The following is a 13413-nucleotide window of genomic DNA, read 5'->3' as shown; positions in this document are numbered from 1 at the left end:
ACGGGAGCTGGATGTCATGATGCGCGAGCTGGTGGGAGGCAGAAGCACAGACGTACTGCGAAAGATGCAGAGGGCAGTGCTCTCGGGCACGCTGAATTTTGCCCTGACTTTCAAGGTGGCAGTTTAAGTTCCTGTTAGAAGGAGGACCGTTGACACAACGGAAAAGCTTTTTAGGATTAGTTAATGTACATTTATTTTTTACTCCATGGCTCACAGGTTACGGTTTTCGCCCTGTGCTGCCTGATTAGAATGTAGCATTCAGTTGATTTCTCTGCGATAATAATAATAATAATAATAATAATAATAATAACAATAATAATAATAATTATAAAGTATTTATATAGCGCTAGTTTCCTCAAAGTTCAAAAGCGCTTAACAAGAGTGACACAGTTGTAAAATTAGAAAAACGCTTTTTTAAAAAGAAAAGTTTTAAGTTTGTTTTTAAAAACGTACATTAAGGAGCTGTTCATGATATCGGATATCTCTCCAACAAATACCTTGGACAGAGGGCCCCTAGACATTACGGGTGCGTAAAATTGCTTGGATGTGTTTACATATCTGATAAAGTTTACGAAAGAAAGTGACGGAAGAAGAAGTATTGACCACATAGGGTGAGAGAGGTCGAGGTTGCCAGTAACGTAAACAATCTGACCTTCATCCCTGCCACTGTAGGTACGTACTCCGAAGGTTTAACTTTATCTACTTGTAACAAAGGTGAGCACCCCGGAGTACCGCGGAGCACCTGTCACTGTCATAGACGCATTCGTGTGCATCAAGTATCTTCCACAAATGTCTGACTACTATAGTGTTATCTCTTCCCACAGGTAGAAAACGTTTCAATATCAATTTCAATGCAATAGATTTGAAAGTTATTTCCATTTTTACGAAGAAATACTTTGTTTTCTTGACCTGCGCAATTCCTAAAGATACTCGTTAAACGATGTCTTTTAAAAGCCTCAGTTCTTGTCTATTTTGTTTAGTCCGCCGAAGGCCGTCCAAGGTGGTGCTCTTTTTGGGATGAAAGGTAAATTTGTCCTTTTACAATGCTCATGGAAAACAGCTCTTCTTTTCGTAGAGCGATGTTAATGTTCTTGCTCCTCACTGTTACCAGTTGTTTCCAGCTGTATTGTCGTATACCGTTGTCAAGTAAAACTTTTGAAAGTTTTGGCAGCTTGACTTGTACTGTCTCACCAAAATAGACAGGAAAAAGGCTAGACAGGCTCTAACTATATTTTCCATGCCGTCTATCCAGGCACCCTCTGAAGCAGGAAGACAATGGTGAGCCAACGCCTTTCTGAGCGGGAGTTGCCCGGCTTAAGGCGGGCGATACCTGACCAGTGGGATAAAAGATACCTCCCACCATCAATGCAACCTGTGGACATAAAACCCGTAACAGTTGTCTTCTGTGTTGTTTCTCTTAGCGAGACTGAAGTGACTTCTTCAGTGCGTTAAGCTGCGCGAAGTATACGGAGGCCATTAATGATAAATTAGCATTTCACCACGGGGAAATAACTATACCTTTCAATAAGTCGGTTAAGTTTTTATAGACAAAAATGAATACTAGCGTGGTGAGCTATTTGGTTCTTGCAAAAAAAAAACTGTCATCTTCACTAACGCTTTTTTCTCCTAGTTTCTGGTCGACGAATGGCGTCAAAGAGTTAGAGTCACGTTCAAACTCCTCGAGTACCGTTTGCCAAACCGAACATTTTACCAGTTTCGCGGTTCTCATGCAACACACAAAAGTGGAGGTATGTAAGAACAATTCTATTCATACTGCATGAATTTTTTCGTGAACTGTGTGAAAAGGTGCGTTGTTTGAGTATATAGTCATTCGGAAGTACTGCTAATTGGAAACGTAGCCCAGACATTCTTCAAACCTTGCCAGGCGGTGTGCGCACTGGGATCGCGCTGATTCATGGGTGAAATTTGAAATCTAAGTTTTTTGCATGCAGACGCCGTCGGGTAAACATCTCTTCAGGGCTAGCTGATTGAATGCGTAATGGAATCAACTGTCTCTGGCCTTTTCTGGAAAAATTCAGCAGAAAAGTCAATTTGCGTGAATTTTCTGGCCAAACTGCGGCTCTCGATGCTTCTTGTTGGATACATAGGGCTTGTATTTGTCCATAAGTGAACGTGGAAATCGAGAGAGGTGAGAAATTTTAGCGATGATCCTTTTACTTCGTTTAGAAAGGTGTTTTTTCGATTATAATAGTCCAGTATGTTTTGTTTTCAATTGAAGATTTGATAGTATATTTCAAAGCTATCTTCGGACGGTGACGAACGCCGGCGTAAGGCCGTTTGTTGTCTTTGATCGCCATATTTACCTAAAAGTTAACCATGCTCAAACGGTTATATCTGAAGATGCACTGGGGAGCGTTGGGGAGCATTTATAGACAGGGTTACAACAAAGATCAAAGAAGCCTTTCACACCTTTTTTATCACTCAAACTAATAGAGGTAAGAAATTCTAAGCTTTTAAGAAACGGTGTCAATTTCACAGTAAAATAGCGTAGATAAAATGGGCTATTAGAAACAAAAGAGCGTTTTTCGTTTGAACCCAAAAACCATGTTTTTTAGCTGTTGGGAAGTTGAAAGAGACATTTCGGCAAAAAAAAACGAAAGAGATACATTCTGTTTTAGGTCGAAAATGCTTGCCGAAACTCACCAACTTACCAAGTGTTCGCCGCCATCTTGAAAATTTTACATCCACTATGCATCGCAATCCCAGTGCGCATACCGCCTGATACCTTGCTGAACCTCTCGCTGTTCAGTTAAAATAACTGAGCCGGATTGATTTCTCATTTAGGCAACAATGAGCTAACTATAACAGTTGAGCTTCTCTCTATGATTAGAAATGGTGTATTTTAAAATTAACATTAAGGGGCTGTAGACTGATGTCAGTGACTAATTCACTTCTTTGTTTTCACTTCTGTGGAGTTGTTAGCAGTAATTGGGCGGTTTGCTGTAATCGGACACCTGTAATAAGACAGCAAAAGCAGCCAATCAAACTGAATTCACCCGGCTACATTTACTAATTACAGAATGGATTACAATAACCATAGCAATAGCCAATTACCCTGAAAAACTGTGGAATTTCCAAAATAGAGGAAATTTTTACTTTAGACGATGTCTGTACCGGAGTTGTTTCCTCAAATAAATGGTTTTTTTTTTTTCAGAAATCATATGACCAATGATTGCCATTTTTTGATTAACAAATCAGACTCGCCCTTCGTGGTCGTGCTATTTTGTGATCAGTGGTGTATGATTATAGACCGAGTTGGACTCCACTCGATCCTATTACCATTATTTATAAAAGAACAAAGTTGATTAAGAGCAAGCCGAGGACAAAATAAAAGTTATCTGTGAAAATTCTGGATTTAGTGACTTACGATGATATTTCCTTTATATTTAACAATTATTCGCCGAAGGCGAAGTGAATATTGGTGATTATTATCCAAATACAGTCCGTAGAGTAAAAATAATGCTATAGACGAGTACAAATATCACGCGGTATTTGTACTCCAGAGTACCGGTTAAACAGGTTTTCTCGCATCGCGCAAGCAAAGAATTGAATTGAAGTTGCAAAAAGAAAAAATGGCGGACAATTTGAATCATATTTCTGAAGAGGCTGGAAATGGCTGGAAAATATAGATTCAAGTTTACTTGATGAATCGAGCGAAGAAAAACAGCCAGACAACCAGGAAATTTCTTCATTTATTGAAGAAAATATAAACAGCAACTCGACAACGCGCCAATTGTGTTCCGCTTCGCATACTTCTGTCACACTCCCTGTAAATAAATATCCGCGAAATTCGCCCGCACTGAAATTTGAAAGAACAATTTGGCGTGTTGGATAATAAATAACTTATTAGACGTTTTGTTGTGTAGTATCGCTGAGTATTTTTACTCGTTATTTGTATTTTGACGAGCCCTACGGGCTCGTCAAAATACAGCACAACTCGTAAAAATACTCAGCGATACTTCACAACAAAACGTCTAATAGGATATATGTATTCAGTTGACATATTTATGTCAACACCTTACCTTTGAAGAGTGTCATTCCAAACTTTGTGGCGTGTTTGGTATTCCTCGGAATGGCATTTTCTTTCATTAAATTAATTTCCCCTTCAGACACATCGACAAAGCGCGAGGCGGCCATTTTTAAAATTTGTCCTCCGCTATAATCACCTCGCCGGAGGTGATTATAGCGGAATATGACGCCATTCTCATTTGGGTAATCATACTAAATAATATATATATATATATATTGGTTTTTTTTATTTTATATATATATTTTTTTTATATAAAGGCTTAGTTAATGAAAAACTTGTTCATGTACATAGCCTATTTTCGATTTTAATTTTTCAACAGGTGCTCCCGATTACAAGTTGTTGTATCATATCAAGTTTTAAAAACGATTTATTTCATTATCCTTTATGGGACTATTTTTCTGTATCCCAAGTCTCTTTTTGTTCTGGCTGAATGAGGCACAGTTAATAATAACTGTTTTCGAAATTATCAATGCCATTTCTGCATAATCCTTTGACTTGATATGCTCTAATTTTCAGCTTTCCAAAGAGGATCACCTCGCTCTAAGCATCATAACCTATGTAGGCTGTGGAGTCTCGACGGGAGCCTTGATCATCACCATTATTGTATTCCTGAGTGTCGAGTGAGTGACCCTTTGTTAGGACGATTTATTAGTACAGCGAGGACTTGGGGGTTTCTAATACTTCTTTTAGAAGGTTCTCCCCCTAAAACAGTAACTGACCTCGATGAAATTGCCCTCCTATCCAAGCACCTACTTATTTTTCTTTATTTCCTTCGTTTCAGATCCTTGTCATCGGAACGACACAAAATTCATACAAACCTCGTGGTGTCACTTCTCCTCGCTAACGTCCTCTTTTTGGCTGGAATAGATGAAACGTCCAGTCCGGTAAGACGATTCTATTCATTATTGTAGTTATCTTGGAAATTGCTTCATAAAAATCTTTCCAAGAAGAAATCTATGTGAAATACAACATACACATGTATGCAACAGTTAAGAAAAGTATTTTTTTCGGATATTGACGCGATGTAAGTGTGGCGATAAGGAAATGTCACAACTTTCCTTGTATCGGTTTTCCGTTACACTCTTGAAAATGACAGCGGCTATCCTTTCCTTCTGTTCTTCTAATAATATCGTTTACGCTCGTTTAGATCATTTTTCATATATTAGCGTTACTATTGGTCCAATTTCCCGCTCGTCATTCAAATTAACGAAGACGCCCTTATTAAGTAAAAGACAACAGCTGTCAACTTCAAACTCGCACCCGACATAAAACTGAACATAAAAGAGGGAGGGGGGAATATTTCTCGGCCCATCCCTGGCATCACACTTCCATTGCTTCTATGCAAAAAATTTAGTCATATATTGCATATATTTTGTATCCAACGCAGAGTTTTTGTTTTGGAAACAATTCTTTGGAGCTGTTTCCGAGAAAAACAAACTTTACTTCAAACTCGCGTCCTTTAAATATTACTATATAAAATACCTTTATTTCGTTACACCGAAGCTTCTCATTGACAGGAAGAAATAGTTTCAAATTCAGCGCAATAGTTAAGAAAATGTTGAAAATTTATTCCGGGAAAAACAAACATAATAGATTAAAATTAAAATGCGTCATAATTTGAGACAGCTTGATTTAATTGGCTGAAACTCACCCGGTAGCGAGGACCAGCCCCGAATAAGGAATCTTGAAGTTGTGAGAAAGTCTATCCAGCTTTTATTAGCCACCTTAATTTGTTAACTAAGGAACTAATGGTTATTTGTCTGTCTCCTATTCTAGGTACTGTGTAAAGTAGTTGCGGTGTCAATGCACTACTTCTTCCTGACTGCGTTCACCTGGATGCTTGTGGAAGGCTTACATTTGTACCTGAAAGTTGTACAAGTATTCAGAACAGAGAATATCAAGATAGCTTACTATTATGTGTTTGGATGGGGTAAGTAGACTTCGTATTAGTTTCAGCTTGTATCAGCGTGTTAAATGTATGATATTAATGGTAGTAATAATAATTAAAGTTCTTAAAAACGCATTTTACATACAAGTGTCTCGATGCTTATTACAACTAAAAGAAAAAGCTCTCACGAAACAGGTACGTTTTCAACACCCTTTTAAAGCTATCAACAGAGTTAGTTTGTCTAGTGGCAAGAGGTAGTTGATTCCACAACCTCAGAGACATTGCCGCGAAAGATCTGTCTCTGTAAGTAACTGTAGTAGTTTTAGGGATGACTAGAAGGTTGGAATCACTGAAAGGAAGAGAACGACAAGGAGTGTAATGATGTAACAGTTCATTAATGTGATCAGTCTTCTTCATGCACACAGTTAATCTTACCGCGGTATTCTACAGTCTCTGAGGTTTCTCAATTTTACGGGAGGGAATTCCACAGAGCAAACTATTACGATAATCCAATTTCGATAAAACGAAGGCATGGACTATGAGCTCAATATCCGCTCGCGAAAGATATCTTCTGATTCTGCCAATAGAATGAAACGAGCGCGAAAGAGCGCGACAGGTGTCGTCCACGTGGGGAACAAAGGTGAGGTGAGAATCAAGCGTGACTTCAGGATGAACGTAATGATTAGCGACTTTAATCGAAGCAATCAGTTCAGCAGGAAAAACACGCGAAGAAAAATGTCTTTGCAATCAGTCTTTGACGGATTACATTTAACCACATTGCATAAATTCCCCCTCATGTTATCATCCAAACACAAGCTGAGATTTTCTAAGTCAACGACGCGGTTCCCTTTACACATAAAAATGCAGAGCTGGGTGTTGTCAGCATATATCATTGCGTCGAAACCATGTGCGGAGATGATATTTTCAAGAGGGGCGATATACAGTGAGAATAACAGCGGTCCAAGGACCGACCCTCGCGGGACGCCACAGGACAGATATCTTGGTCGAGAAAGAATCTTATCAAGAGCAATGCATTGAGGACGGTCTCTAAGGTATGATTCCATACAACGTAGAACCATTTCGCAAAAACCATAGCGATACCGAAGCCCATCGAAAAGGATAGCGTGGTCTATTGTGTCAACTGAAAGCCGCGGATAAGTCTAACAACACTTGAACAGTTTCGCTTTTGTTGCCAATGACCTGACGTATATCATTAACAACTCGTAGAAGGGCAGTTTCAGTACTGTGGTGCTTTCTGTATGCTGATTGGATTTTAGCAAATAAGCCATTGGTGGTGAGATATCCCTCAATCTGGAAGACCACTATTCTCTCTAATGCCTCAGGGAGAAACGACAGATCGGAGATGGGCCGATAATTGGCAAAGACATCCCCATCAGAGAGCAAAATAATGACTTCTTGAAGAAAGAGGGGAAAATGCTCTGATCCAACGACGCGTTTATGGTATCAGTGAGATTGGCAACAGAACATCAATACAGTCCTTTAACAACCAAGTAGGAATGGATCGAACGAGGACATAACTTTAATTTTTGATGACTGAATGATAGTCTTAAGACCAATCGGAGAGACGTGATCAAACTGACTGAAAGAGGTAGAGCACGATACATTAGTCACACATTTGAGCCAAGAGGAAGGTTGTTGAGAGAGAGAACGTCTGATATCAATGATTTTAGATTCGAAGAAGTCGTGTGTCTTTAAAGTTAGAGAGGACTTCACCGCGCTGAACATACTATCAACGAACTTGAAAGGGCGTTTCATGTGAGACGTACTAACAACAAGCGATTACAATTGCGGCAGGCAAATTTTCTTGAAGAAGGAAGTTCGTAGAATTGTTTAGTGTTTGCATTGAATTGTCATCGAGGTGAAAGTTGAGATCACCCCAAAGATGGAATTGACGGGATGTAACAGTCAACTCCTCTAACAACGCAGAGAATTCTGTGAAAAACCTTTTTTAATGTAAAGCCATTTTTCTTGGACGGTGGAGGTCGATATACTGTCACGAAGCGAGAAACCTTGCGTGCATGCGTGGAATATCATGCAGATTGTTATCATTATTATTATACAACTGTTTCTTATTATTATTGTTATCATAATTATCACAATATTGTTATTCATTACTCTCTTCTCCATTGTTTTGGGTTAGGTTTCTCTGTGCTTCCAGTTGCCATCACATTTACTATCAAGCCAAACAGTTATGGTAGCAGCGAAATGTAAGTATTTCTTCTTATTTTCTTCTTCCCCATATCATGATATGGGAAATCGATTGCACACACGATGTTTCATTTTCTTTTTGTCTTCACAGCTGTTGGCTCTCCATTGGGGATGGAACCATCTGGGCCTTTGCTGGACCTGTTGTTGCTATAATTGCGGTAAGTTTGATATTATCATGGATATTATTAGTTGATTCACATTGACTTCAACGTAGTCTTAGTAACTGCATAAATAAGAAACATGATCCCCTTGCATAGATGTTGACTGTACCTTACCCGGCATTCCACGTTCCCGGTCGGTACTCTCTGCTTCTTTTCCTGTTTCTTATCTTTTGTTGTAGTACAGGAAACCAACATGGAACTGAGTATCATCTTCCTCGTCTCTGTACTTTTAGCGAGGGGAGAGGTTGCAAAAATTCTAGATAATTTAGCCTGCATCCTGAAAAATCATGCCTGAAAGATTTATAACAGTTACGATAGACAAATAATTCATTTTATAGCGATCAAGCTATGATACTATAAGGTCAAACTTTTCCTACAATTCCACATACGTTTGTAATAACGAGGCTAGAGTGGATAAGCAAGGTATGTTGTAAGTCTACAAGAAGTTTCTTACAAACGTTCATTTCATCCGTTCATTTAACTTAGATTGCATGAGTTCGCTCACAGGCTTCGGTCCACTATGCTTTTCATTTTATTTTCACACTTCATTAACCTGAATTGATCTTTATTAATCCGAAAACGCCGTGCGGGAAAACCTGAATATTTATGTAACAAAGGAAAGTTTAGCTTTTTCTCTTTTCTAGGTCAATACCTTCGTCTTAATAATGGTGATCAAAACTGTTGTCTCTTCTGTGTCCGCTGTGAAAAGCTCCGGCCACGCCGATATAAAGTAAGTATTTATTAACACAGAGAAAAAATAGGTTGCTTTATTATCCAACCACAGTCCGTAGAGTACAAATAACGCCATAGACGAGTACAAATATCACGCGGTATTTCTACTCCAGAGTGCCGGTTAAACAGGTTTTCTCGCATCGCGAAAGCGAAGAATTGGATTCAAGTAACGAAAACAAAAATGGCGGACAATTTGAATCATATTTCTGACGACGAAGAGTCGGAATGGCTGGCAAATATAGATCCAAGTTTACTTGATGAATCGAGCGAAGAAAAACAGCTAGACGACCAGGAAATTTCTTCATTTATTGAAGAAAATAGAAACAACAACTCGAGAACGCGCCAATTCCGTTCCGCTTCGCATACTTCTGTCACGCACTCACCGTAAATAAATATCCGCGAAATTCGCCAGCACTGAAATCTGAAATAACAATTTGGCGTGTTGGATAATAAATAACTTATTAGATGTTTTGTTGTGTAGTATCGCTGAGTATTTTTACTCGTTATTTGTATTTTGACTCGCCCTACGGGCTCGTCAAAATACGGCACAACTCGTAAAAATACTCAGCGATACTACACAACAAAACGTCTAATAAGATATATTTATTATCGAACTACACTCCGTAGAGTACAAATAACGCCATAGACGAGTACAAATATCACGGGGTTTTTGTACTCCAGAGAACCGGTTAGACAGGTTTTCTCGCATAGCGCAAGCGAAGAACTGGATTGAAGTTACGAAAAAAAAATGGCCGACAATTAGAATCATATTTCTGACAACGAAGAGTCGGAATGGCTGGCAAATATAAATCCAACTTTATGAGATGAATCGAGCAAAGAAAAACAGCTTGACGACCAGGAAATTTCTTCATTTGTTGAAGAAAGTAGAAACAGCAACGCGACAACGCGCCAATCCGTTCCTCTTCGCATACTTCTGTCACACACTCCCCGTAAATAAGTATCCGCGAAATTCGCCGGCATTGAAATAACAATTTGGCGTGTTGGATAATAAATAACTTATTGGACGTTTTGTTGTGTAGTTTCGCTGCGTATTTTTACTCGTTATTTGTAAATAAGGATGTCGGAGTCCCTTTCTATATTTAGGAAAAATTTGCAACACACATAGTTGTCCTCATTGTATGACTGCAACTGTATGTTTTGTAAATAAATAGTCTAATCACCGAAATTCCCTTTTATTAAATTATTGATTACTTTAATAGCAATTGTTCATCCCAGATGATTAATTTTTATTTCTTATTTATTACTCATTATTTAAACATGTAAATTATGTAAATTTTTATGTTACATTTGCATTTAAACGAGCTATCGCTCATATGCGATATGTGGTTAAATGAAGTTACTTAAAATACGGCACAACTCGTAAAAATATTCAGCGATACTATGCAACAAAACGTTTAGTAAGATGTATATATTACCACGTCACTGAGGCCGATCATTTTTCTTCGTGTGAATCATGTTGCTTTCCCAGAGCTGGAATCAAGGGACTGTTTGTGCTGATGCCCCTTCTTGGTGTAGGCTGGATTCTTGGACTCTTTGCTTTGAACGATGGCACCAAGGTTTTCAGTTATGCATTTGCTATCGTCAATGGATTTCAGGTGAGTGTATTACAATTGTCGAGTTGTGAAGTCTTGTTACCTTTGAATCTAAAAAATGTGATAAAAGCCACTGGATTCATAGAGGTCATTAACATCTACCTTCTATATCACTAGATTATCCATGTGATTTGAAAGAAAAACCTATCAGCTAAAGGCTGCCATCCTAATGCAACATGAAAATCTCACCACTAGTACCTAATGAAATTAATCAGTTAGAAAGGGAGATTTCGACTCAGATATTGAGGGTTGGGCTTGGTAAAGGTACTGATAAATGGTTGGCTGAATTTTTTTTAGGGCTACTCCCAAAGTCCAGTGTCTTAATTTCTTAGTTGTCAACTGATACTTTAACAGGCCTCTTGAGTCAATACGCTCTGAACATCAGGAATGAAATAGGCTCAAAGGAAAGTGTGTCTGAGGCAGTCACCTCTAGCTCGTGCAACTTTCGCACTTCTGTCGTATTCTTAAAACGTCCTTCGCGCCTTGGTAAATTCTTTGATATTATACAGCTACCTAACGTCATCCAACTTTTTTCCTCAGGGCTTACTGATTTTCTTGCTGCACTGTGTTTTTAACAGTGAGGTATGTGACTGAGTTCAAAGTCAGTATCCATGATGTGAGCAGAGGAGCCGATACCTATACTAATTTTAATAACAAAAACAAATATCTCATATAGCCAGAAGTATATGGCACTTTTTGGGTAACACGTAACGCAGACACGATCGTTTGTCGAAGAAATCGCCCTTCAACTTTGTTGAAAGATTGAATAGACCAAAGCGTTTTAGTTTCTATGCCACGAAAGCTTCACAAATAAATGACACGTAATGAAAGAAGTAATGATTTATTCTAAACATATACATCTTTCAGGTCCGCCAAGCTTTTCGCCGACAGAAAGAGAAACATTCCCTCACAAAGGAGAACCTGTCTCAGTATAATGCGTCCTTCTCACTCTCGGTAAGAATTTACAATGTAGTAACTCAATGAAATTATCTGAACCTTTGTGAGAACTGAAAAGCGTTCACAAGAATGTTGCAAGGGAATAAAGTTATTTCAATTTTATCGCGACCAAAACTTAACTCGATTTTGACAGAATTATGGCTTTTCAATAACGAAGTGAGGAGAGAATAGGCGGAGACCAATACACCGCAGATTCTTAGGATTATTAGGATTCTTAGTTCTTTGGTCAAGTAGTGATGGTTGGTTATAAGTATCCCAACTATGTCATTTCTTTTTCAGCAGTCAGACTCTGAAAGCAGGAAAACCTCGAACTTCAGCAATTTTGATAAACTCAAAGGTAAGATTGCCCTCTTAACAAAATGAGTGAATATTGATTGTTATAAATAAATTGCCAATAAATATTATATGTTTCAGCAAAAATAAGTAGATATCGAAAAGGTGATCGCTACTACAGGCACTTAGAAAAAGAAGCCTCAAAAGAAAACAAAAGGTAAAATTTAGGGCGTTCTCTCAGGATTTCCTTTCACCAAAAATTATATTTATTTTACAGTGACGACTTTTTATCCGTGATTTGTCGAACAATGTCACATAATCAGCTGTTCATACTTATCACTTAATGTTCTCGTTTACTGTAATGTAGCCCAAAAAAATAATTCCCTCAAAACAACTGGACTGAAGCCAATAATTAATTTATTCAATCGTCTTTACAATCTTGTGTCTAAGTGTGGACTAATTTGAACTTGTTGTAGGGACACTTTCCTTCAAACGCAAGAGCTCAGCCAGAGTAGTTCAAGTCCAGGTTGGTGTTCCGTGTTTGTTGAAGTTATATCTTTAATATTATGATTTATCAATAACATAATCGATAAAGAGTTCTAGAACCAACGGACTAAATTTATAAAACCGTCGTTGCCTTTTAGCCTACTAACGACAATCACGACGGTACTGACAATTCGTTCCAAGTGAAACGAACCTTCCATGAGAGGAATAGACTGAGTGTGACAGGAGAAGAAAACAAAATGTCTTCTTTAAACTGCCCCATGGTAAGGTAACATAGCAAGAAACACTGGCTGTTCAATGAATTTTACGTGTAAAAAAAGCGATTAATTAAGTTAAAACATTTGAAAAGGAAAAAAATATGGGGCTAAGTGTTCAATCCAAGTTTAATCATAGTGACGTGGAAATGCGGCAGACAGTAAATGATAACACCTAAAGCTATGGGGGCGAATGCTAGCATTAAGCAAATATTACAACATTCAAAATGTCAGAGAAAGCGTCGAGTATGCTGTTCGGCAGTCACCATCGTTAATCATGTGATTATAATTTTTCCAGCATTAGACTCTTCATGCACAGTTTAATTCATCTTACAAGGATCTTACTCGTCTTTCCCCACTCCAAACGCCGCTGCACTTCTGGGGAGGGCCATGAGGCCAACACGCCGGTTTGTAAAAAGTCGTTCAAACTGACAACGGAATTACAGTCAACATCGTAACTGTATTTCGAAGGACAGCTGAAGTCTTGAATGATAAGAAACCCTTAAAAATACTGAAACACAGAATACTGCCGTTATTTAAAACTTTAGTTAGATATGAATAGAGGTTGTACAGATGATTGGTGTCTAAATGATACTTTTTTGATGAGGATTTTAACATCAATCAATCCTCATTCGGTGGCTAGAGGATAACGTGATTTCCTGCACTGTCATGTCGACTACAGAAATGGATGTACGCTTTTTTATTTTAGGATTCAGAAAGAGAAGTCTCGCCCAAAAATCAGCAGGCAGCA

The 13413-nt window shown here is 38.3% G+C and overlaps 1 protein-coding gene across 1 annotated transcript in view; it reads left to right on the top strand.

The window, feature by feature from the left end:
- Positions 1–13413, top strand: part of LOC111337935 (uncharacterized) — a 42618-nt gene that overhangs the window by 28554 nt on the left and 651 nt on the right. The window contains 15 exon segments of the mRNA XM_088753403.1: positions 981–1024; positions 1631–1748; positions 4568–4671; positions 4833–4935; positions 5828–5981; positions 8101–8167; positions 8260–8326; positions 8974–9059; positions 10551–10677; positions 11215–11256; positions 11542–11628; positions 11914–11968; positions 12381–12430; positions 12549–12671; positions 13372–13413. Coding sequence (XP_088609529.1) covers positions 981–1024; positions 1631–1748; positions 4568–4671; positions 4833–4935; positions 5828–5981; positions 8101–8167; positions 8260–8326; positions 8974–9059; positions 10551–10677; positions 11215–11256; positions 11542–11628; positions 11914–11968; positions 12381–12430; positions 12549–12671; positions 13372–13413 — 1269 coding nt within the window.

Source organism: Stylophora pistillata, chromosome 3, assembly GCF_964205215.1.
Source record: "Stylophora pistillata chromosome 3, jaStyPist1.2, whole genome shotgun sequence".
Taxonomy (NCBI): domain Eukaryota; kingdom Metazoa; phylum Cnidaria; class Anthozoa; order Scleractinia; family Pocilloporidae; genus Stylophora; species Stylophora pistillata.
The sequence above is the reverse complement of the archived record's forward strand: the minus strand, read 5'-3'. Positions and strand labels throughout refer to the sequence as shown.